Consider the following 27,188-nt stretch of genomic DNA (forward strand, 5'->3'; position numbering starts at 1 on the left):
CATATCTGGACTTCCAGAAGGCCTTTGATAAGATGCCGCACAAATGATTAATACACAAGATAAGATCTTACGGAGTTAGGGGTAATATATTAGCTTGGATGGAGGATTGGCTAACCAACAGAAAGCAGAGAGTCGGGATAAATGGGTCTTTTTCTGGATAGCAAGCTGTAACTAGTGGGGTGCCACAGGGTTCAGTCCTTGGGGCCCCAACTATTTACAATTTATATTAACAACTTGGATTCAGGGATAGAAGGTACTATAGCTAAATTTGCAGATGACACCAAAATAGGTGGGGAGGTAAGTTACAATAAAGAAATAAATTTACAAATGGATATAGACAGGTTGGGTGAATGGGCCAAAATTTGGCAGATGGGGTTTAATGGGGATAAGTGTAAGGTTATCCATTTTAGTCAGAAGAATAAAAAGATGACTTATTATTTAAATGGAGAGAAACTTCGGAATGCTTCAGTGCAGAGGGATCTGGGTGTCCTCGTGCATGAATCACTGAAAGTTAGTATGCATGTACAGCAGGTAATAAGGAAGGCAAATGGAATTTTGGCATTTATTGGTCAAGGAATAGAGTATAAAAACAGGGAAGTGTTATTGCAACTGTACAAGGCATTGGTGAGACCACACCTGGAGTACTGTGCACAGTTTTGGTCCCCTTAAGGAAGGATGTAGTTGCATTAGCGGCGGTTCAGAGGAGGTTCACTAGATTGATTCCAGAGATGCGGGGCTTGTCTTATGAGGAGAGATTGAGCGGTTTAGGCCTATACTCGCTACAGTTTAGAAGAATGAGAGGAGAACTAATTGAAGTATATAAGATGTTAAAGGGGATAGACAATGTAGACGTGGAGCGGATGTTTCCCCTTGTTGGACATTCTAGAACGAGAGACCATAGTTTTAGGCTAAGGGGTGGTAGATTTAAATCAGAGATGAGGAGGAATTACTTTTCTCAAAGGGCCGTGAGCCTGTGGAATTCATTACCTCAGTGCAGTGGATGCCGGGACGCTGACTAAATTTAAGGAGGAGATAGACAGATTTTTAATTAGTAACGGGTTGAAAGGTTATGGGGAGGGCGGGAAACTGGTGTTGAGGCCGAAATGAAATCAGCCATGATCGTATTGAATGGCGGGGCAGGCTCGAGGGGCTGAATTGCTGACTGCTGCTCCTAGTTCTTAAGTAAATAGTTGAAGCTCCAACACTGATCCCTGTGGCACACCACGTGTTATAATATCTTGGCAACCCAGAAATGGCCCATTTTGCCTGCTCTGTTTCCTGTTAGCTAACCATTCTTCTATCCAGGATGTACCCCCAACACCATGAGCTCTTGCATTGTAACCTTTGAAATGGCATCTTGTCAAATGCCTTCTGGAAATCTAAGTGCAGCACATCCACTGGCTCCCCTTTATCCACAATGCTTGTTACTTCCTCAAAGAACTCCAATAAACTAATAGTCGTTTGGTAAAACAGAACTTGACAATTGCTGAAAAAAGAGACATGCTGTTGAAGCCTTTCGTCTTGCACTCATCAGGACAGTTCATAAACATACCAACAGTGAAGGGAATATCAATTTTAAACTGCATGAGAAAAAAGTGCTGATTGGTTGGCAAGCAGACCCCAACAGGTAGAGGCATTGTCATGGAGAATGCACCAGGCAACAGTTAACTGTCAAGCTTTTCAAATTCAAACCAGGCAAATCAACTCAGGTCAAGGTATTGCCGTGGGAAATGAACCAGGGAATGGCTGTCCCCCAACTTTTTTGGTTGAAAAAGGTGTAATGCGTGGACATGCTCCTTCTGTCTGCAAGGGACAGGACCCTGTGTGTGAATATATGTAGCATCTAGCTTGCATAAGTGAGGCACACTGTGAGCCTGACAATTTTAAATTGGCCTAAGTCTGCCACTTTTGGTCCTGAAAAATGCCCAGTTTACCTCTGATTACCCTGGAAGGGCAAGTTGTCTCAAAAAATTTGAGCAACAGGTGAAACTAGCTGTTTCATGCTGTTGCTATGCAGTAACTACACAAGTGGTATTCTCCACTAACAGGATGCTGCCAAAAAGGCTTTCTGCCTATCACATAAATTGAATAATATGGCATATGAATTTCAGTGCCAGTGTGATGCCAGGTATGTAGGCTGTACGTCCCAACGACTGGTGGATCATATAAAGCAGCATATCCCTTCAGCTGTTCACAACAGACATAATACTGACCGTACCCAACAACCAGTGCTCACAAAACTCAAAACATAGCACCTAGCATTAAATGTGATTCCGCTATTGGACAATACTTGCTAAACAATCCCGATTTGTGCTAAGAATTCACTGAAAACCAATTTAAAGTTCAGTCAGGCTTTCAGTGTGGCTCATTTAAGTGCGCCAGAAGCTACATATGTTCACACACAGGGCCCTGTCCTTTGCAAACAGAAGGCGCATGTCCACACATTGCACTTTTTTCAACTAAACATAAGCTTGAGGACAGTCATTCCCTGGTTCATTCCCCATGGCAATGCCTTGACCAGAGTCGGCCTGCCTGGTTTGAATTTGAGCAAAAAAGCTTCAACAGCATGTCTTTCTTTCAGCAATATCCAATAAATTAGTCAAACATTATTACCCTTTCACAAAACCATGTTGACTCTGCCTGTTTACATTAATATTTTCTAAGTGCCCTGCTATAACTTCCTTAATAATAGATTCCAGCAATTTCCCTGTGGCAGATGTTAAGCTAACTGGCCTGTAGTCTCCTGCTTTCTGTCCCCCTCCTTTCTTAAATAGAGGAGTCACGTTCACTATTTTCCCAGTTCACTATTTGCCCAGTTCACTTTAACTAATCTGATGGGACCTTTCCAGAATCTAGGGAATTTTGAAAAATTAGAACCAATGGATCTACTATCTCAGTAGCACTTCTTTTCAGAGTCTAGGATTAAGTCCTGAGGACCCGGGGACTTGTCAGCTTTTAGTTCTAATAATATTCCTAGTATTCTTTTCCCTGGTAAGTGTAATTGTTCTTCCTTCCCTTTCAGCTCCAATTCACCATTATTTCTGGGATGTGATTTGTACCCTCTACATTGAAGACCGACGCACAATATCTGTTCAATTCATTTGTCATTTTCCATTATTAATTCTCCAGAGGACCAACGCTCACTCTACTTATTCTTTTCCTTTTTAAATGCCTGTAGAAACTTTTATCCATTTTTCTATTTCTAACTAGCTTTCTCTCTTTCTCTAATTTCTCCCTCCTTATTAATCTTTTAATCATTCTTTGCTGTTTTTTTATATTCTGACCAATCTTCTGACCTGCCATTCATCGTTGCGGAATTAAGCGCTTTTTCTGTCAATTTGTTACTATATTTAACTTCCTTAGTTAGCCATGGATGGTGCGTCCTTCCCTAAGGATCTTTCTTTCTCACTAGAATGTACCTTTTCTGAGCATTCTGAAATATTTCCTTAAATGTCTGCCACTGCATCTCTACTGACCTATTAGTTAACCTAATTTCCCAGTTCACTTTGGACTGCTCTGTCTTCACGCCCTTGTGATTGTCCTTATTTAAGTTTAACATTAAAGTCTTAGATCCACTCCTCTCTCCTTCAAACTGAATGTGAAATTCGATCATATTAATGTCCACTGCTGCCTGGGGGCACCTTCACTGCGAGGTCGTTTAGTTAGCCTGTCTCATTGCACGTTACCAGATCTAGTAAATCCCTTTCTGTATCGCACCTCTACAACCACTCCCAGTGCTACATCCCAGTCTATGAGTCTGGGCTATTGTCTGACTTCCTCACCTCCTGCTGTACTCTAGAATTCTACATAACCCCTTCTACCTTCCTGCAGCTCACCCCATTTTCAAAAGCCTTTCTCAGCAACTTTACCTTTAGCTAACTCCCTAGCCTTCTTTCAAATCCAATTGCAAGGAATGGAGATTCATTCAGAAATCAAGAGCCATAGATGCAAAAGATACCGTCCCTGACTCATCCTTTCCTATCTATCCCTACTTTCTTGCCTTTAGCAATTGCCATCCTCTTACATTTATTCAAAGCCCCCTTTCATAGAACAAGTACTTGTTCTGTTCAGCCTTGCTTTCTGTAAAGACTGTGGGGGTGGTTTACACTTTTTGTAGTGACCTGTGGTTTTTCCCCTTTGCAGAATTCAGAGTATTTCCAGCACTTCAGTTTTAATTTTGGGCCTGCATCTGTGGACATTCGTTTTCTGTTCCAATGAGCTTTAATATATTTTCCTCCTCCTTGCACGGGCCTTTACCATATTAGATGTTTGAACATTTAAATTTTTCCATCACTGAGATGAGAAAAGATCAGCTGCCTTTCATTTGAAGCAGGTTGTTATTGCGCCACTCAGAAATGAAGTTTAGAGATTCAGTGTTTTATATTTTCCTTTTTCTTTACTCCCCTTCCTTTCCCAGTTTTACTGAAATCTATGTTTACACTCTTGGGTTATATCTGGAATGTTAACCTGCCTTTTCTCCTCAAATGCTGACTGACTTTTCTACATTTCTATTTTTTTGTTTGTTTTGTAATTTAAATGCTACATTTTATTTAAACAATGAAGTTTTTCCCGCAGGCTGGCAAGAGCTGCAGCAAGTTTGAAAGTGCCTGCTCACCTTCAGCTCATCAGTATTGTAAGATTAGTTGACCCGGGCTGGCTGGGTATGATATTCCAGCGTTGATTTGTAATATAATTGCTGGTTAATTATGCCTTATTTAGAATGAAGTTTAAGCTGATTATCTCCTATGTGTAAAAAAACTATTTATACAATGCAAATCAATTTGTGCCTGAGGAAATGTTGCATCTAAAAGGATTAGTAGCATTTACCCAGCTTAACAATCAGGTGCATGACATGGATTGTTACACACAAAAACTATGAACAAAAGGGGGGGAAATGGCTGATTTATTGTATAATGATGTAAAATAAATGATGCAAGTTATATGATGGTGAGCAGTGAAAGGATTAACTTAATTAAGTCCAAATTGAAACTAACATTGTAATAGTTTATAAAATTGTGACAGTTCAGTTTACATTCAAAATACACGTCATTTGTTGTATTTCCATGCTCTTCTGTAATTAATCTGAAATGATAGTGCCATATTCAATGCACTCTAGTGATATAAAGCAGTGTAAGTTATAGAGGGTGAGTTGGGAATAATTTGACACAATTTTATGGCTTGAATTTTACTGAAGCTATGTAGCCTTACTGTCCAGTTGCAACACAATTTAAGTAAATCTGATTAATCTCTTCAAGGCTTATGCAAATGCCCTGGCTGACAGACATTATAGATTCTGCCTGATGAAGAAAGTGTGTACAGCTTGGAAGTCAGAAATGCAAACAGAATGGAAAGAGAGAGTAGAAAAAGCATGCCAAGCTCGTGCCGAGGAGGTCTGTATCCAGTTATCCAGGGATTACGAGAGAAGGCTTGATGCAGTAAGTACCAGTGAACAATTTGAAAAAAGGTTTCTTGTGTACACAAGTAATTGATCAACTGAAGACTCAGTAATGTACATGTGTCTAATGCAAAATATCTTGGCAGGGTGAGCATTGAAAACATCTACATGGGTTCTTTTGCTTGTACTTCCAAACTTTCAGCCTTTTAGCATTCTCTCCAGCTTTTCCACCAAAATTACTGGAATCTTCAGAAAACCCTCATAGAATTCCCCTCCCGACTCTCTTTGTTTTGGAGCCATTGGTATATGGTAATTGGGAAAGCAAACCTAAAACTTGCACCAATAGCCAACCACGCAGAAGAATGAAAGATTTCTGCGAAACTGTTCCATGAAAATTGGTATCAAGAAATGATGCTGGGGCAATAGGATTCTTCCCTCCCCTGACTCCTGCCCTAAGTTTGTCTTGAAACTAGAAAAGGAAAGAGGTGTGGTTAATGTGTTTCAGAAACCAATGTTTGAAAAATCCCTACTTTAACACTGTGGCATATTCTTTGTGACATAGCCAATGGAAATGCAAATATTTATTAAACGTGTTTGTTTCCTGGGCACAAGAAAATTACCTCCATTCCTCATAAGATGTGTTAGAAGGGGAAATCTGCAAGGAGAATGTTATTATTTTGGATATAAAGCTTTCCCTATTTAAAAGCAAGTTGAAATGCTACAGGAAAAATGTGGAAATGGTTAAACTTTCCATGTTTTGTTTCTAAGCTGCGTGGTTTTATGCTTATTTTGGGATCACTTTTTATGTACAGTAAAAAAAAAATTGAAGGAAAATGATGGGATTTTAATTTAAGTTCATTCGGAGGACTTTGGAGACTTGAAAAAGTCAATTTTAGCAGGGAGCTGATATTACATTTGGACCGATGTGATCTGAAATATGCATGATGAAATAGATATGCATTATTGAAAATTGCTGTCTTGTTTTGTTCTCAAATCACTTTTCATTTGAAATTTTAGTCAAAGGAGGAGCTGGAAGGAGCAAGAGCAGAGATAAGACGGTTGTCAGCTGAAAAGGACAAGTATACCGATTCTATGAAAAAGGCATTCATGCGTGGTGTATGTGCTCTCAACCTAGAGGCAATGAGTATGTTTCAGAATGGAAACAGAAGAGTGGAACACGGTCAGTACTCGTAGGAAAGCTTGTTGATGGAAATTGCAGAAAATTTTTTCCAAGTTGATGGATATTTTGGATGTAAATAAAGTGAATCTGTTATACAATTATCTATATTTATTATTCTAAAATTCCAAAAAATCAGTCATTTCCTTTTCCTAGTTGATTTTAAGTGGCTTGCCAAAGAGAACTGAAAATGGAAGGAATCACATAATTAGCCAGTAATTATAAGAATCCTAGCATTTTATATATCTGCACAGATAACAAAAAATCCACACTGTACCAAAATGTTATTTATATGGTAACGATTAAGTTACTTTAACTTGATTTTTGAAAGGTTATTGCTTGGAAAGCCATGCATCTTTATAAGTCGCCAACTTGAATAGTAAAAGAAAACAGGGGGCGATGGGAGGAGGAGAGAAGTAAATGCATCACCTGCATTCATTCATTCATGAAAATCAATTGCAAGTGCTGTTTAAGAATTCGGTACAAGTCAGGTTACCATGCAGCACTCTGTGTGTATTTTTTGGACCATTTCTTTTTCTTTTCTTACTGATCTTTCTCCCACATTGAAAAGTTGAAGTTTTACAATCCAACAATTTGGCCTGCGGTCTATTTTCAGTTCTGCGGCAAAGATTTTATTCTTTTCCTTGTTCACAACAGTTTTCTAAACAAAGTTTTCTTCTTTCAAGTTGGCAGTCTTGTTCACTCATTTTCAGTCCCTACTGATTCTATCTCATCCACTGGCCAATGTGAGTTCCTGGTTTGAATTTGTACTGAATGTCATGGCACAGCTCTTAAGTCTCTGGACAGACATTCACTAACACACTGAAAAGCTTTGGAACATTTTAGATAGCTTTACAGTGTGTTAGTGAGGCACCTATGGGTGCATAGGTAGGGTGGCATTGCGGTGAAGCCATGTTGGGTGGGGTGTAGGGCAGGGGGGTCAGGTCAGGGGGGTGGCGTGGCAGGGAGTCAAGGGTGGGGTGCGGGGCAGAGGGTGCACTCGGGGACCTCACGGAAGTCCATGGGAATTTCCCAGGAAGTTTCAACTTCTGATTAGCAATTCCGCTGCTTCCCAGGACTCTCCAAAAAAAGTCTCCAACTCTTGAGTTAGACTTCAGAGGGTTCCGAATCAGTTATCTGAATGGTTACCCAGGAAATATTCGACAGGAAAAGAACCTTGACTAACTGGACAACCAAACAATAAATCACCCCCCACCCTCCCTGGTCCGCCAGATCTCTTCCCCCTTCTCTCTCTCTCTCTCTCTCTCTCTCTCTCTCTCTCTCTCTCTCTCCCCACAACCCCCCCCCCAAGCTTGCTGACCCACTCTGCCCTCACTCACACTCATTCCCTAACACACTGAAAAGTTATTTAAGTGTCCCAAAGCTTTTCAGTTTGTTAGTGAATGAAGACTTAACAAAATAAGGCAGCTAGTGCTGTAAAAAGGCAAAATGGCTTGGCTTCCCCAGTGATCCTGCATTACAAGGAAAGACTCGGAGACCAGGCAAGCTCCACACTTCTGATAAGGCCTGGTTCAGAAGTCAAGGTCAAAAATGCAAAGTTCCGTCTTAGCGTCCGACAGTGATTGCCATTCCTTGGAAGATTTGGCCCTGTGTCTTTTTGATTGCTGATACTTCATCGGTGTTAGAAATAACTTTGATATGTGCAGGAAACTGTTCAACCCATCAGATACATATCACAATTTTGCAGTTTGCAGACAAAAACCTGTACAGTAGCAGACAACATAAATAGGTATGGGCCAACTTAGGTGTAATTGGACAATGAGACCTGAGTGTTTTGGACACTAGCTAGAACTGTATTCATCTTAGCCATTCATCTTGGTTTATATTTCCAGGATTTTGAGCAGCAGACCTGCCCAAAAGGAAACTGGAACTATCATTCTGATTATTTGGCAATCAGATGGGTGTAACAGTTCATAGCTTTTGTTTTTTAACCAGAAACACCAGAAAAACTTGATTTTTTTGGCAGATATCACAGTTAGCCTGAATTGCTTTAACCTGGAAGCAGGTCTACTTTTCTTCAAGGTGATATCCATAGGTAATTATCCAATGATTCCTACCTCTGCAGAAACAAGAATTTATAAAGTGTTTGTATGTCTTAAATATTTCAGATCACTTCAGATACAGTGAATTGCTTTGAAGTGAACTGTCCAACAAATACAGTGCCAAAATCAACAAAACCAATAAATTGTGAAATAAATAAATAACAACAGTAGGAAAAGTCATGATCAAACTACATAATGCTTTACTTGGACCACAGTATGCCCACTGTGTCTATTTCTGGTCACTGGGACTCGAGAGAGATCCAAACACTCTAAAGCAATGCAGAGAATAACCATAAAGCTGATCCATTGTATCAAAGGTCTGAGTTTAAAAGCGTTTTCCAATTAGTATTGCACCCCCTGCTCTACCACACCCCCAACCCCGACAAAGCGACAGAATTTGAGACAATAGTCCAGTTAAGGCCTAACCAGTGATTTATAAAGGTCCACTATAACTTCCTTGCTTTTATACTCTCTGCCTACATTTTAAACTTAAAATCCTTTTTTTTAAAAAAAAACTACCACCTTCATTTGTCCTACCACCTTTAAAGTTTGTGTATGTGAGCCTATGTGTCTATTCCTGCTATCCCTTTAAAATTGTGTAACTTAGTTTATATTTTTGGAAGTGGTCAAGTATGACTTTTTCAGACTTGCATCCAGCTTTACGGTTCAGCTGGTTTGGCTCTGAAAAAATGACTGGACTATTGAATTTAATTCTTACATGCTTTTCACACTCCATGGTACTGCATGTTAATGAGCACTATATCTCCACTGTATTACTAGATGCATGTTTTACATGATCTCAAGAGAAGAAATGGTGACATGGTGGGCAACATGTTGAAGCTATGATGCTAAGTAAAAGGCATACTGGAGTGGAGTTATATGGGGTAACTTTTAACTTTGGCTGCAGGCAAGGAATCTTATCCACTGGGATTTAAATTTGAGCTCTCACTGCCCTAGCCACTGATGTCAAAAAATTATCCATTATGCATACCTCAATTTCTCCTGAACACTCAGCAGATGAAGCTCCCTGCCAAGTCATAAAATCATCCTATAAAGAAAATAACCTGGATTGTGTCTCATGAGAAAATTGGAACAAGAAAAAGCCTTCAGCTTGGATAGTTCAGGAGCCTCAAAATTGGTTGAAGAATGAAATTTTGGTTAAGCTTCCCACTCCCTCTCCATTGTAATTGACCTATTCTCGTAAGCACAACAGACCATAAATGTTCCACAAGCTTTGCTGTACTCCCTACTTTCAACCTTGCCTGTAATGGCAGTATTGACACCAGCACTGCAGAACTAATGCCCTTCAATAGACCATGCTTAAATTAGGCTGCTACTCAACCCATTTACACTCCTCAGCAAAAGCCGAGTCCCTACAACTTTTAGCTCCTCTACCTTTTTAATCCACTTTGCCTCCTGCCATCTTTTTCCCTCCCCATCTGAAATTTTGATCAAATTCCAGAATACGACTACCGCCTGCATTTGTTTTCCTTGGTATGGCATTTCCCCAACTAGAACAACTAAATAACTATCATTTTTCACACAGCATTCAATTTTCTCTAACTAACCTTGTTCTTTTAACACACTATCACATTCCTAACTAGATACAAATTCACCTGTTTTTGTAGGTATGTTTAATTGCTTTAGCTGAGTCTATTTCACAAATTTCCCTCCTTCATTCTTCACACTTCCGACAAAATAAGACTGGGTATGAATCTCTATTTCTAACTTCTATTTTGTTCATTTATCAACACCAGGAAATCAATCTGAGGGCACAGATTTCAAATAATTGGCAAAAGATCAGAGGTGGAAATTATAAGTAATGTTTTTTAACTAGCGAGATATCTGGAATGCACTGCCAGAAAAGATGACAAAAGTAAATTTAGTAGCAACTTTCAAAAGGGAATTGGATAAATAATTAATATGAGTGGATGAAAATTTGTAGGCCTACAAGGAAGAACCAGGGAATGGAACAAATTGGGTAGTTCTTTCAAAGAGTTGATACAAACACAGTGGGCAAATGGTCTCTCTCTGCTGTATGAATTTGTGATCCAGTTGACCCTTGGGAAGAGACCCAGCATCTTCCACCCCCAGCTCCTGTATAAAGAGAAAACTCAAGGATAGCAACTTTTAAAACTTTTTGACAAAACATTTTTTGCTCTAATTGGCTGCCCGGATGTATCAAATTATTGGTATGGTATCTGAAGAAGGGCCACTAAATTTACCACAGGTTTAAAATTTTGATCTTTGCTTCAAATTTGATCACTAAATCTACAGTTAGGAAGAATATTAATTTTACAGGTTGGTTTTCAGTGAATTATGGGAATAATTGCTGCTATTGTTAGTGAGATTCTGAGATTCATTTTGACCACTAAGATTTATTTTTGGAACCAATTCACTGAAATCTTCAGTTCAGCTCCGAAGATGAAATACTAACTAAACAGGCAGTGCATACTACATTTCAGTTGCTTAAAACATTAAAGCTCCATGAAAAACTTGTGTATAATTTTGATCTCTCATATTTAAATGGAATTGATGGATTTAAATAAACACTTACATTAAAGGTTGTGTTGTAAATGCTATTGAATCACTTTTTGTATTGTTGAGTGATGGATTCAGCTAGAAATCATCTGCAGGGAAGTTATATCGATTTGAAAAGGACACTGTTTCCACAGTGGGTTGGCTTTATAGAACAAGCATGTTTATGTGCAGCAGAGTGTATAATTCCAAACAGCTGTTTAAAAATTCTTCTCCTAAGCTGCCAGTGCCTAGCTAACCCAACCCAATTCTCTACACTACCACCGATAACTTGACTGAGGACATGGTTTACTGGTGCTCACTCCATACTACTGCTTCCCACAAGTGGCAGTTCTTCATGTCTGAGTCCAGTGCACAATTACCAGCATGTAATTCAACTAATATAATAAGTTGAATTATCATAACTAAGCCCAAACATGTGTTCTCACTTTGTTTTCCAACAAAAATCACTGGATGGAGAATCAAGTGTGTCAGATTTTTTTCTTTTTCAGCCCCGAGACTCCAGAACAACCCCTCCAATGCTGTTCCCATTGAAATTAACTGATTTGACCAAAATTGGTGACTTAACTTGAATGCTTTGGTTTTATATGCAGCTGGTCTTAATGAAATGAGTCTTTGGGAAACTAATTTCCTCATTCTATTCTACATATAAAGAAGAACTGCTAAAATTTCATGAGGAATAACCATGATGTGATACTGTTCTTCCATTTCCAAACTTCAATTGATTTAATATCGCTGCTACTACCCCCCTCACATTCTCATGACTCTCAACTTTGTTTAAATATATTCAGTTATTTTTCCTCTATCATCAGCAAATCTGGCTGTTGTTTTGCAAAGGGATTTCTTTGTTTTTGCAGGCCTTGGATCAATGTTTTGGCTTTCAGAATATCACTGATTTTTCAAACTTTTCTGAATTCCTAATTTGACATTGGGCCTGTTGGGTGTTTGCATTGCCTTGCATCCAGATTCTGTTTTTGAGTTTTCATTGTGTTGGCTGGTTGATAGTTGGATTTTAAAACCTTTTCTCAACCTTTGAAATTTTCTCAACTCTTTTTGTTTCATCAATCCCTTCCATCTACTCACTATTGAATCTGTCAGAATTCTGCTTTTGGGCTTGCAAGGAATTACCTGAATTATTGCAAACTAATCTGATCTCTAGATATTTTTCTTTTTAATGCGTCCTGTACAGTTCATCCTCCTCACTGATTGCTGGCATCTTGCCAAATATAGGTGGAGAATAGAACACTTGCATGGGTGGGCACCAGAAGTAATGGGACTATGGCTGCAGTCCCACTGCCATTGCTGTGAGTTGACCAAGGCTGATGGAAAATGTTTTTGGCTCTTACCTCTAGCCTACAACCTCTGTTTCTATTGCAGCCTTTTTAGTTCAGTATTGATGCTTTTATTTTCCTTTAGTTTCTCCTGTGAATAAATTTTCCCATTCTTTATTTCTTTATTCTAACATCCTCACTGTACTAAAAATCTAAACTCATTGAATAGTCCCCTGTTCTCTTTCTTTCCCATGATGTCAAACTGAGGTACACAGTGCATCCCATTTCTTTTTCACTCGCCAACCAAATGTTCATTTTCTGATTGGTCTTTACATTAACCCTTAAAACTATTTGTGCATGACATCTTTATCCTCTCACCTTTGCCTAGTTTAAGTTTATGGTTTGTTCTTTGCCTTATCTGTGATTGTTTTTGATTCAGTGTTGATTTCCTGTACAATAGTAAATTCTATCTAAGTTTTCCTGGCTCTCTCAAACATATCCACTGGCCTCCTTCTCCAGTATTCCTATTTGAAAAATCCCAGTATAAGTCTATATCGATCATTTTCAAGTGGTACTTTGCTCAAGTTGTAGCCTTTGAAGTCAGTACAAACTTTCTCTCCAAAGGGCACGTCAGTCCTGTAGAAACATACACAGGAGTTGATATCTTTTATCCTAGTCTGTTTCGCTGAAAATGTAGCACATACAGAAGGAAATTCTGCCTGGCTAGGCATTTTTGGCCTTTCTGCCAAATATACTGAAATTATTTTGAAGAGCTGCAGTCTACAGTGTATGATTCCAACATAATTATATTGTTTTATTCCCACACTCATTTACTAGATCATCAGCCCTGAGATCAGTCACCCATGTTCCTGGAGACACCCGGCACTTCTCATGCTAAGGATGAACCTCCTTTTAACATTACTGATATTTATTCTTTTTGTGTTTCACCTGTGCCGCATTTCTATTGAAAGACATTTAGTATTTAAGTTCTTCCAAAACCATCTGCTTGACAGTTAGATATTTATCTTTTTGTTGGATGTAGCCACATAACTTTTGTCAAATACTTGCCATCTCTCCATAACATTAAGGGTACAAATCATAGTTCTTGAAAAACTGGTGCAATTAATTTTTCCTTTGTCCAAGCTTTTGCTCATTCCGTACTGGGGACATTATTATAGGAGTTAATGTAGGAAGGAGTTGAGAAATAGTGATTTATAGGATCCCAAGGTTCAGGATAATTTTTAAAAGATGAGATTTGAAAAGTAAATTATCCACAATTTAGATTGTCTTTATTATTTTGAGTTGAACGCAATCTCCATTTACAAAGCTTCTGAATTCTCCACCTTGTCCCTTTCTGAATAAGTTTGCTCTTGTTACCTTTGAGTTTGTTTTATACACTTTTGTAATGTTATGTCCCTATGCTACAAATTTATACTTTAAATAATTTTGCTGCTGTTTTGTTACTGTTGTTGATTTATAACCAAATAACCAGGAGTACAAAATTAGATTGGCATATTTCAGTTAAATATGTGCTTAAATATGTACAGAATCTTTGGGTGTAACTCAAAGTAAGCTGTGATTTAGCAGGGGTACTTAGCCTGGTGTGAACATTTGAAGAGCTAATTGAAAGTTTCTCCTTTGAGAAACTTTCAACTTTGAGACTATTTTATATATGAAGACTGATCTTCATTCATAGAATGAAGAAGACTATCAATGTTAAGTAACTGTTTTTAAAATTCACTTGTTCTCTTGTGCCCAGCAAATCTTGTACCAGCATTTTCCTTGTTTGCCGATCATGTTTTATTGAAGGGTTTTCTGACACAATTATAATGTCAAAGGATTACTCCAGAAAGAGTTTTATGAAAAAAATGCGCTTATATTTCACCTGTACCAGTGATATTTTGACCATTTGGCAGTTCATCAGTAAATGATGCAATGAAAAATTATCAAACCTATTTCTGCCATAAACAAATGCAATTACTCTCTTACAGTCATTACTGCAGAATAGGAGGTCATTTAGCCCATAGAGCCCATGCCTGGCTTTTTGTAGAGCAACCCAATCAGTTCTATTCCCCCTCTCCAACTCTGACCTTGCATGTTTATTTTTCCTCAAGTGCTCAATCCAACTTCTTTTTGAAATCATTCATCATCTCCGCTTCCACCTTTCTCATAGGCAGTGTGTTCCAGGTTACCATTCACCGTGTTTTTTTTTTAAAAAAAAAGCTCTTCCTTGCATTCCTCCCCTGCAACTCTTGCCCAAAATCTTAAATCTGTGTCTCCTAGTCCATGTACCATCAGCTAATGGGAACAACTTTTCTTTGTCTATGTAAATCTGTCATAATCTCGTACACCTCTTTCAAATCTCCCCTCCATCTCCTGTGCTCCAAGAAGAACAATACCAGCTTCTCCCACCTAACTATATAGTTAAAATCCCTCATATCTGGAACCATTCTGGTAAATCTCCTCTACACCCTCTCTAGAACCCTGTCATCTTTCTTAAAGTGTGGTGACCAAAATTGGGGACAATACTCTTGGTGTAAGTTCCGGCCTAACCAGACCTTTATACAGGTTCAGCATAACTTTCCTGTTTTTGTACTCAATATCTTTATTTATGAAGCCCAAGACCCCATTTGTTTGATAACTGTCTGCCACCTTCAAAGATCTATGCAAGTGAGCTCCTTGGTCCCTCTGTCCTTGTACACTCTTTAGAACTGTACCATTAGTCTATATTGTTGCTCCCTATTTTTCTTCCAAAATTCATCACCTCACATTTCTGTATTAAATTCCATGTGCCACTTGTCTGCCCATTCTTCTAGCCTATCTGTATCCTGTTGCAGTCAAGTGGCATCATCCTCGCTGACAGCTACACCTCCAAGTTTTGTATCATTGGCAAATTTTACATACGCATGCAGAAAAAGGCCCTCAGCCTTTGTAATCACACCTTCTCAACTCTAATCAAATGGGCCCCATCCAAGGACAATTTTTTTCCAATACTGCAGTGTTTTCCTTAATTAGTACTGCCAACCTACCCCTCTCTTTTTCCACCCCTATCTTTTTTGAACACTTTGACCTTTGGATATTAAGTACCCAGTCCTCCTAATTAGGTTTCAGGTTTGCACTATTACCACATCATATTCCTATATGGCTATTTATGCTTGCAGCTCACCAACCTTATTCACAAAACTTCGTGTGTTTACGTACATGCACTGTAATCCTGCCTTTGTGTTTCTCATCCTCCTTGGTCTGCTCCACCGTATTTGGTGCTACACCCTTTTCTTGTACCATCCAACACTCTCACTACTTTGTTCACCTTATTCTTTTCTACTTCTATGTGCTGGTGTCCATCTTTGTGGATATTCCTTTAATTTTTTTCATAAATGGAATTTATTCATTTTAATGTGGGAATTTTTAGTACAGGAAGGATATCCTGTAATATCTAATGCATCAAACCTATTTGTTCACAGCTGCATCTGTGAAACAGCTACTTACTGTACAATCTATATGAATGACTTAGATGAAGGGACTTGGGTTAATGTTTCCAAGTTTGTTGCACTTATAAATCTCTCTGCAGCCCGTGACACACTTAGACCATAAGACATAGGAGCAGAAATTAGGCCATTCGGCCCATCGAGAATGCTCCGCCATTCAATCATGGCTGATAAGTTTCTCAACCCCATTCTCCTGCCTTCTCCCCGTAACCTTTGATCCCCTTACCAATCAAGAACCTATCTATCTCGGTCTTAAATACACTCAATGACCTGGCCTCCACAACCTTCTGTGGCAATGAATTCCATAGATTCATCACTCTCTGGCTAAAGAAGTTTCTCCTCATCTCTGTTCTAAAGGGTCTTCCTTTTACTCTGAGGCTGTGCCCTCGGGTCCTAGTTTCTCCTACTAATGGAAACATCTTCCCCACATCCACTCTATCCAAGCCTTTCAGTATTCTGTAAGTTTCAATCAGATCCCCCCTCATCCTTCTAAACTCCATCGAGTATAGACCCAGAGTCCTCAAACCTTCCTCATACGTTAAGTCTTTCATTCCTGGAATCATTCTTGTGAACCTCCTCTGGACCCTCTCCAGGGCCAGAACATCCTTCCTAAGATACGGAGCCCAAAATTGCTCACAATATTCTAAATGTGGTCTGACCAGAGCCTTATAAAGCCTCAGCAGCACATCCCTGCTTTTATATTCTAGTCCTCTCAAAATAAATGCCAACATTGCATTTGCCTTCCTAACTACCGACTCAACCAGCAATTTAACCTTAAGATAATCCTGGACTAGGACTGCCAAGTCCCTTTGCACTGCAGATTTCTGAATTCTCTCCCCATTTAGAAAATAGTCTATGCCTCTATTCTTCCCACCAAAGTGCATGACCTCACACTTCCCCACGTTGTATTCCATCTGCCACTTCTTTGCCCATTCTCCTAACCTGTCCAAATCCTTCTGCAGCCTCCCCGCCTCCTCAATACTACCTGTCCCTCCACCTATCTTTGTATCATCTGCAAACTTAGCCTGGATGCCCTCAGTTCCATCATCTAGATCATTAATGTATAAAGTGAAAAGTTGTGGTCCCAACACTGACCCCTGCGGAACTCCACTAGTCACCGTCCGCCATCCTGAGAAAGACCCCCTTATCCCCACTCTCTGCCTCCTGCCAGACAGCCAATCTTCTATCCATGCTAGTAGCTTGCTTCTAACACCATGGGCTCTTACCTTTCTGAGCAGCCTCCCATGCGGCACCTTGTCAAAGCCGTCTGGAAGCCCAAGTAGATAACATCCATTGGCTCTCCTTTGTCTGACCTACTCGTTACCTCCTCAAAGAATTCTAACAGATTTGTCAGGCATGACCTCCCTTGATGAAACCATGCTGACTTTGCCCTATTTTACCATGCACTTCCAAGTATTCTGAAATCTCATCCTTAATAATGGACTCTAAAATCTTACCAACGACCGAGGTCAGGCTAATCGGCCTGTAATTTCCCATCTTTTGCCTCACTCCCTTCTTAAACGGGGGGGTTACATTAGCAATTTTCCTGTCCTCTGAGACCCTCCCTGACTCGAGTGATTCCTGAAAGATCACCACTAACGCCTCCACTATCTCTTCAGCTATCTCCTTCAGAATTCTAGGATGTAATTCATCTGGTGTAGGTGTTTTCCTAGCACCTTCTCCTTGGTAATGGCCTCTATGCTCACCTCTGCCCCCCGACTCTCTTGAACTTTGGGGATGTTACTCATGTCTTCCACCGTGAAGACTGAGGCAAAGTACCTATTGAGTTCCTCCGCCATTTCTTTGTTCCCCACTACTACTTCTCCAGTGCCATTTTCCAGCGGCCCAATGTCCACTTTTGCCTCTCTCTTACCTTTTATATATCTAAAAAAAAGCTCTTGCAATTTTCTTTTATATTACTGGCTAGTTTACCCTCATATTTAATCTTCTCCCTCCTTATTTCTTTTTTGGTTGTCCTCTGACCAGACTATCCTCCTCCAATGCCCCTCCAACTGTGTGGGGCTACATTCTCCTGGTTGCGTTCTTATCTAACCAATCAGTGAATCACCTGCATTGGTTTCTCTTCCCACTACTCCACGGGTACCTTTTGGTGTCCCTAAGCAACTATCTTTCACTCCCTCCTATTTCACAAGGGGCGTTGCCCATTCTCTTCAGTCCCCACCTCAAATGTTGCTTACTAGACACCACCACCTCCATTCTTCTTCCTGGTGACTGAGGATGAACCAGACCATTTGCAATCTTGGCATTGTATTTGACCCTGAGATGAGTTTCTGACTACGTTTTCATGTCATTACTAACACCAAGATAAAAGCAAAAAACTGTGGATGCTGGAAATCCAAAACAAAAATAAAAATACCTGGAAAAACTCTGCAGGTCTGACAGCATCTGCAGAGAGGAATACAGTTAACGTTTCGAGTCCGTATGACTCTTCAACAGAACTAAGGAAAATTAGAAGAGAGGTGAAATATAAGCTGGTTTAAGGGGGGGGGCGGGGACAGGTAGAGCTGGATAGAGGGCCAGTGATAGGTGGAGATTGCCAAAAGATGTCATAGACAAAAGGACAAAGAGGTATTGACGGTGGTGATATTAGCTAAGAAATGTGCTAATAGGTGACATTAAGGGTAGAAAGCAGGACGAGCAAGGTACAGATAGCCCTAGGGGGGGTGGGGTGGGGGGAAGGGTATTTAAATGTATTTCCATCCATTGTTTTATCTCTGCCTTTTAACCTATTTCAATCCCTTCCCTCCCACCTATCACTGGCCCTCTATCCAGCTCTACCTGCCCCACCCCCCCTTAAACCTGGTTATATTTCACCTCTCTTCTATTTTTCCTTAGTTCTGTTGAAGAGTCATACGGACTCGAAATGTTAACTGTGTTCCTCTCCGCAGATGCTGTCAGACCTGCTGAGTTTTTCCAGGTATTTTTATTTCCATTACTAACCCCCCCCTATTTTCATCTTCATACCATCACCCAACTCCATCCCTGTCTCTCCACATCTGCTGAAGCACTCATCCGTGCCTTTGTTACCACTGGACTCGACTATTCAAATGTCCTCCTGGCTGACCTCCCATGGTTCTAGCCTCTGTAAACTTCATATCATCCAGAACGCTGCCTGTGTCCTAACTGGCACCAAGTTCCATTCATCCATCACCCTTGTGCACCATTGGATCTTGGTCAAGCAACAACTTGACTTTAAAGTTCTCACCTTTTTGTTTCAGAATCTCTCCATGCCTTCACCAATACCCCCCCGGCCCCCAATTTCACTCTCTATCTCCTCCACCCTCACAACCCTCAGACATCAGCACACAATTAATTCAGACATTTGCGCATCCCTGATTTTAATCACTCCACCGTTGGTGGTTGCACCTTCAGTTGACTGGGCCCTTAAGTTCTGGAATTCTGCCCCTAAGTCAATTTGTCTACCTACCTCTCTTTCCTCCTTTAAGATACTCCTTAAAACCTACCTCTTTGACCAAGCTTTTGGTCACCTACCTCTGAAGTTCCTTACAACATTTGTTACATTAAGAAGCACTATATAACTACATACTTTTCGTACTGATGAAAAAAGAGATGTCAAAGCTTTTAGTTTTGCATCAGGACAGTTTGCAAGAATACCAATGTAAGGGGAAAACAATTTATACTGTATGAGAAGAAAATGTTGATTGGTTGGCATATGAACTCTGGTAGAGGCATTGAAATGGAGAATGCACCAGTGATGATGACTGACGGTTAACTGCCAAATATTGTTTGAAATTTAAACCAGGCAGCTTGACCCTGATTGCTAAAGGCATTGCCCTGAGGAATGAATCAGTGAATAGCCGTCACTTATTTTGTTTAGCTGAAACAGGTGCAAAGTGTGTATATGTTCTTTCTGTCTGCAAAGAACAGGGTCCTGTGTATTATATATGGCTTCCAGTACATGCAAATGCACCACTCAGAGACTGACTGACTATCTTAAATTGGTTGTCAGCGTAATTCTTAGCACACTGAGGATTATTTAGCAAATGTTGTCCAATCATGGAATCAAACCTGCTATCACACTGGCACTGCAATTCATATGCCACATTACTCATTTGTGTGATAGGCAGAGCACCTTTTTGGTTTGATGGCAGCCTCCTGTCAATGGCGAATACCACTTGTGTTACTACTACATAGTAGTATGGAACAGCTAGCTTCACCTGTATTTTTTTTTCTTTCATGGGATGTGGGTATCACTGGCTAGGCCAGCATTTGTTGCCTATCCCTAATTGCCGTTGAGATGGTGGTGATGAGTTGTCTTCTTCAACCGCTGCACTCCATGTGTTGTAGGTAAACTCAGTGCTGTGCGGGAGGGAGTTCCAGGGTTTTGTCCCAGCGACAGTGAAGGGACGGCGATATATTTCCAAGTCAGGATGGTGAGTGGCATGGAGGGAAATGTCCAGGTGGTGGTGTTCCTATGTACCTGCTGCTCTTGTCCTTCTAGATCGTAGTGGCCATAGGTTTGGGAGCTGCTGCTTAAGGAGCCTTGGTGAGTTTCTGCAGTGCACCTTCTAGCTGGTACACACTGCTGCAACTGTGCATTGGTATTGGAGGAGGGAGAGATTGTGTATGGATGGGGTGCCAATCAAGTGGGCTGCTTTGTCCTGGATTATGTCAAGCTTCTTGAGTGTTGTTGGAGTTTGCACTCATCCAGGCAAGTGGAGAGTATTCCATTACACTACTGACTTATGTCTTGTAGATGGTGGACAGGCTTTGGGGAGTCAGGAAGTAAGTTACCCTCTGCAGGATTCCTAGCCTTTGACCTGCTCTTGTAGCCACAGTATTTGTATGGCTAGTCCAGTTCAGTTTCTGGTCAATGGTAAACCCAAGGTGTTGATTGTGGGGATTCAGTGATGGTAATGCATTGAATGTCATGGGGTAATGGTTAGACTCTTGTTGGAGATGGCCATTGCCTGGCATTTTTTTGTCGTGACTGTTACTAGCCGCTTGTCAACCCAAGCCTGGATGTTGTCCAGGTCTTGCTGCATTTGGACATGGACTGCTTCAGTATCTGAGGAGTTGTGAATGGTGCTGAACATTGTGCAATCATCAACAAACATCCCCACTTCTGACCTTCTGATGGAAGTAAGGTCATTGATGAAGCAGCTGAAGATGGTTGGGCCTAGGACACTACCCTGAGGAACTCCTGCAGTGATGTCCTGGAATTGAGATGATTAACCTCTATCAACCATCTTTCTTTGTGCTAGATATGACTCCAGCCAGCAGAGTGTTTTCCCTCTGATCCCCATTGACTCCAGTTTTGCTAGGGCTCCTTGATGCCACACTGGGTCAAATTTCATCAATTGTCATCAATTAACCGGGCTGAATTTGTCCTACTTTTTGTGTACAGGGCATACCTGGGCAATTTTCCAAGTTGCTGGGTAGATGCCAGTGTTGTAGCTGTGCTGGAACAGGTTGGCGAGGGGAGCAGCAAGTTCTGGAGCACAAATTTTCAGTACTATTGCTGGGATATTGCCAGGGTCCATAGCCTTTGCAGTATCCAATGCCTTCAGCCATTTCTTGTTATCAAGTGGTGAGAATTAAATAGGCTGAAGACTGGCATCTGTGCTGCTGGGGACCTCCAGAGCAGGCCGGGATGGATCATCCACTTGACATTTCTGACCGAAGATTGTTGCAAATGCTTCAGCCTTATCTTTTGCACTGATGTGCTGGGCACCTCCATCATTGAGGATGAGGATATTTGTGGAGCAGCCTCCTCCAGTGAGTTGTTTAATTGTCCACCACCATTCACGACTGGATGTGGCAGAACTGCAAAGCTTAATGGTTGTGGAATCACTTAACTCTGTCTGTCGCTTGCTGCTTATGCTGTTTGGCACTCAAGTAGTCTTGTGTTGTATAAACCTGGTGAAGCTTCCTCATTTTTAGGTATGTCTGATGCTGCTACTGGCATGCACTCTTCATTGAACCAGTGTTGATCCCCTGGTTTGGTGGTAATGGCAAAGTGGGGGATATGCCAGGCCATGAGGTTACAGATTGTTGTTGAGTACAATCCTACTGTTGCTGTTGGCCCACAGCACCTCATGGTTGCCCAGTTTTGAGTTGCTAGATCTGTTCAAAATCTATTCAATTTAGCAGAATGGTAGTGTCACATAATACAATGGAGGGTATCCTCATGTCTCCACAAGGACTGTGTAGTGGTCACTCCTACCAGTACTGTCATGGACAGATGCATCTGTGGCAGGCAGGTTGGTGAGGATGAGGTAAAGTATGTTTTCCCTCCTCTTGGTTCCCTCACCATCTGCCGCAGACCCAGTCTTGCAGCTTTGTGCTTTAGGACTACCGGTCTCTACTGGTGCTACTGAGCCACTCTTGGTGATGGATGTTGAAGCCCTCCCATCCAGACTACATTCTGCTTCCTTGCCACCCTCAGTATTTCCCCCAAGTGGTGTTCAACTTGGGGGAGTACTGATTCATCAGTTGAGGGGGGTGCAATACGTAGTAATAGCTGGAGGCTTCCTTGCCAATGTGACCTGATGTCTTGAGACTTAGAGGTCTGGAGTCGATGTTGAGGACTCCCAGGGCAACTCCCTCCTGACTGTATACCACTGTGCTGCCACCTCTGCTGGGTCTGTCCTGCCACTGGCACAGGACATATCCAGGGTTGGTGATTGTGGTGTCTGGAACATTAACTGCAAGGTATGGTTCCGTGAGTACAACTCTTGATGGAATAGTCTGTTAGAAAGCTCTCCCAATTTTGCACAAGCCCCCAGATGCTAGTAAGGAGGACTTTGCAGGGTCAACAGGGCAGAGATTGGCGTTGTCATTTCCAGTGCCTAGGTCGATGCTGGGTGGTCCGTCCAGTTTCTTTCCTTTTTACTGACTTTGTAGCGGTTTGATACAGCTCAATGACTTGCTAGGGCTTTTAAGAGTCAACCACATTGCTGTCGGCCTGGAGTCACATGTAAGCCAGACCAGGGTAAGGATAGCAGAATTCCTTTCTTAAAGGGCATTAGTGAACCAGATGAGACTTTTTGTGACAATTGACAATGGTTTCTTTTTTTTATTGAATTCCAATTCTACCACCTGCCGTGGTGGGATTCAAATCCGGGTCTCCAGAGCATTACCCTGGATCTTTGGATTATTAGTTCAGTGACAGTATCACTATGCCACTGCCTCCCCTAAAATTGCTCAAATTTTTGAGATACCTTGCCCTTCCAGGGTAACCTGTTGTAGACTGGGTACTTTTTAGGGCCTAAAATGACAGCCTTTGGTCCGTTCATGAGAGTGTGTGATATACAGCAAGAAATGATTTGATCAGGGTAGCCATTATCCTGCAGGATGCGTTTGATGCACATGTTTTTAGAAGATTGAGGGGTAATCTTGGTTAAACTAAATTCTCAAAGGGTTTGACTGGTTAAATGCTGAAAGGCTGTTTCCCCTGACTTGATAGTTTAGAACTAGATGGTATAGCCTCAGAATAAGGGGTCAGCCTTTTAGGACTGAGATGAGAAATTCCTTCACTTGGCTTGTGATTCTTTGGAATTCTTTACCCCCAGGAGCTCTGTATGCTTGGCTGATACGTATATTCAAAGATGAGTTTAATAGATGTTTGAACCCTAAGGAAATTGAGGGATATGAGATCAGGTGGGAAAACTGAGTTATCCATAGAACCATAGAAAAGTCACGACACAAAAAGAGGCTATTCAACTGAAAAAAGAGAAAATAAAAAACTTGCTGCCCATTCTAATCCCACCTTCCAGCACCTGGTCTGTAGCCTTGCAGGTTACAGTACTTCAGGTGCAGTTCCAGGTACCTCTTATCTGAGTTGAGGGCTTCTGCCTCCACCACCAAACCAGGCAGTGAATTCCAGATACCCACTACCCTCTGGGTGAAGAAGTTGTTCCTCGTGCCCCCTCTAATCCTTCTACCAGTCACCTTAAATCTGTGCCCCCTGGTAATTAACCTTTCTGCTAGGGGCAACAGGTCTTTCGTGTCTACTCTATCTAGTCCCCTCATAATCTTCTCAATTAAGTCACTCCTCAGCCACCTCTTCTAAGGAAAGCAACCCTGGCCTATCCAATCTTTCCCCATAGCTGCAATTTTCAAGCCCTGGCAGCATGCTTGTAAACCTTCTCTGTACTCTCTCAATTATGTCCTTCCTGTAATTATGCAACCAGAACTGTACACAAAATGCCAGCTGTGGCCTAACCAGCATTTTATACAGTTCCAGCATTACAGCCCTGCTTTTGTATTCTGTACCTCACCAATAAAGGAAAGCATTCTATATGTTTTCTTTACCAACTTATCCACCTGTGCTGACACCTGCAGGGACCTATGGACATGCACTCCAACGTCTTTCACTTGCTCTACCCCTCTCAATAACTTGCCGTTTTTTGAGTATTCCTTTGCTTTGTTTGCCCTCCCCAAATGCATTACCTCACACTTTTCCAGATTGAATTCCATTTGCTACTTCTGTGCCCACTCAACTAAAATATTGATATCATTCTGGAGTCCACAGCTATTATCTTCGCTATCAACCACACGGCCAATTTTTGTCAGCTGCAAATTTCCCAATCATGCCTCTCACATTTAAGTCTAAGTCATTAACATACACAACAAACAGCAAGGGACCCAACACTGAGCCCATAATTATTTGGCCTATCCCTTGCACCCTTTTTAAATAATGGTACAATGTTCACAGACCTCCAATCCCCTGGTACCTCATCTGTATCTAGTGAAGATTGGAGATAGAAATTAAGTTAAAGAAGAAAAAGTGTGCTTACGACAGGTGTCAGGTAGCAAATACAATTGAGAACCCAGCTGAATTCAGAAGGCTCAGAAGGGATGTGAAGAAACAAATACGAGAAGCAAAGAGTGATTATGAAAAAAAAACTGGCAGCTAACATAAAAGGAAATCCCAAAATATTCTATCAGCACATCAACAATAGTAAAAGGGTGGTAAAAAGAGGAGTGGGGCCAATTAGGGACCAAAAAGGGGATTTACACACAGGCAAGGGGCATGGCTGAGGTGTTAAAGGATTACTTTGCATCTGTCTTTACCTATGAGGTAGATACTGCCCAGGCCATGATGACAAAAGGAGAAAACTCAAGACACTAGAAGGGTTTAAAATTGATAAGGAAGAGGTATTAGATAAGCTGTCGGTACTTAAAGTTGATAAGGCACCGGGACTGGATGAGGTGCATCCAAGAATATTGAAGGAAGTGAGAGTGGAAATTGCAGAGGCACTAGCAATAATCTTTCAATGTTCCCTGGATTCAGGAGAGGTGCCAGAGGACTGGAGAATTGCAAACATTACGCCCTTGTTCAAAAAAGGGTTGCAAAGATCTGCCCTGCAATTACAGACCAGTCAGTTTAACTTCGGTGGTCGGGAAACTTCTAATAACAATTATTCGAGATAGAATTAAGTCACATGGAAAAATGCAGATTGATTCGGAAGAGTCAGCATGGATTTGTTAAAGGAAAATTGTGTTTCATTAACTCACTGGAGTTTATTGAAGATGTAACAGATGGTTGATGAGGGTAAGACCATTGTTCTGGTATATATGGACTTCCAAAAGGCATTCGATACAGTGCCACACAACAGACTTGAGGAAAATTATAGGTCATGGAATAAAAGGGACAGTAGCAATGTGGATACTAAATTGGCTGAGGGATAGGAAGCAGAAAATAATGGTTAATGGGTATTTTTTGGGCTGGCAGAAGGTTTGTAGTGGAGTTCCCCAGGGGTCGGTATTGGGACCCTTGCTTTTCCTGATATATATAAATAATCTAGACCTTGGTGTGCAGGGGATAATTTCAAAGTTTGAGGACGATACAAAACTTGGGAGAATTGTAAACTGTGAGGAGGACAGTGTAGAACTTCAAAAGGACATTGACACGTTGGTAGAGTGGGCAGATAGGTGGCAGATGAAGTTCAATGCAGAGAAGTGTAAGGTGATGCACTTTGGTATGAAGAACATGGAGAGACAGTATAAAATAAAGGATACTATTTGAAAGGGTGTGCAGGAGCAGAGAGACCTGGGTGTATACGTACATAAGTCATTAAAGGTGGCAGGACAGGTAGAGAGAGCTGTTTCTAAAGCATACAGTATCCTAGGCTTCATGAATAGATGCATAGAGTACAACAGCAGGGAGGTTATGATGAACTTGTATAAGACACTGGTTAGACCTCAGCTGGAGTATTGTGTACAGTTCTGGGCGCCATATGATAGGAAGGAAATGAACGCATTGGAGAGAATGCAGAAGAGGTTTACGAGAATGGTTCCAGGGATGAGATACTTCTGTAATAGCAATGATATAATGTTGCCATGTGTCTACCTATGCCCTCTGCTCATCTGCTTTATTTACCATACTCCTTGCGTTTACATATATACCTTTTTAACACTGACAAATTCCTGTGCTGTACGTTTTTTAACCATTGCTTCTTCTGTCTTTCAAAGTCACTCCTAATTTTCTGTTTCCTGCTCCCTGCTCTGAATTTGTCCTCTCTGAATCTGCTGTCAGGTTCCCATCCCCCTGCCAATCTAGTTTAAACCCTCCCCAACAGCACTAACAAACCTCTCCACAAGGATATTCATTCTGGTCCTGTTCAGGTGTAGATCGTCTGGCTTTTACAGATTCCACCTTCCCCAGAACCAGCCCCAATACCTCACAAATCTGATGCTCTCCCTCCTACACAAGCTTTCCAACCAGGTGTTCAGTCGCTCAATTCTCCTATTTCTGTGCTCACTAACACATGGGACTGGGTGTAATCCTGAGATTACTGCTTTAGAGGTCCTGCTTTTCAATCTCCTTCATAGCTCCTTAAAATCTACTTTCAGGACCTCATCCTTTTTCCTACCTAATGACCTCTGGCTGATCACCCTCCCCCAGAAGAATGTTGTGGTTGAAGATCAGCCATTATGTTTGCATGGCAGAGCAGGCTCAAGCCTGCTCTACCCCTATTTGTGTTCTTATGTAAATATCAGTATAGCAGCCCTTGTGATCCTTCACAATACCAAGCAGTAAGAATGTAATATTTTACTTAGGCAAATTTTACCCTGATCACCATAATTGTGGTAATTTACAGCTTGGGTACTTGTTATTGTAAGATTTGCTTATTGTCTGAAATGCTATGTAGCACTGTTGACTGGAGGAGGAATTTTTTCAGGAATTGGTGTTAACTGGGCTAATTCACCTGGAAAGGGAAAGAATGAAGGCACAAATGTTAAACCTGTTTCATTATAATAACCAGA

The 27,188-nt window shown here is 41.0% G+C and overlaps 1 protein-coding gene across 3 annotated transcripts in view; it reads left to right on the forward strand.

The window, feature by feature from the left end:
• Positions 1 to 27,188, forward strand: part of poc5 (POC5 centriolar protein homolog (Chlamydomonas)) — a 105,555-nt gene that overhangs the window by 46,807 nt on the left and 31,560 nt on the right. For all 3 annotated transcript variants that reach the window (XM_078563579.1, XM_078563598.1, XM_078563588.1), the window contains exons 8-9: positions 5,256 to 5,435; positions 6,413 to 6,575. In XM_078563579.1, the coding sequence (XP_078419705.1) occupies positions 5,256 to 5,435; positions 6,413 to 6,575 (343 nt within the window). The remainder of the gene's footprint in view (positions 1 to 5,255; positions 5,436 to 6,412; positions 6,576 to 27,188) is intronic.

The sequence above is a fragment of the Cetorhinus maximus genome, chromosome 2 (genome assembly GCF_964194155.1).
Source record: "Cetorhinus maximus chromosome 2, sCetMax3.hap1.1, whole genome shotgun sequence".
In the NCBI taxonomy this organism is placed as follows: domain Eukaryota; kingdom Metazoa; phylum Chordata; class Chondrichthyes; order Lamniformes; family Cetorhinidae; genus Cetorhinus; species Cetorhinus maximus.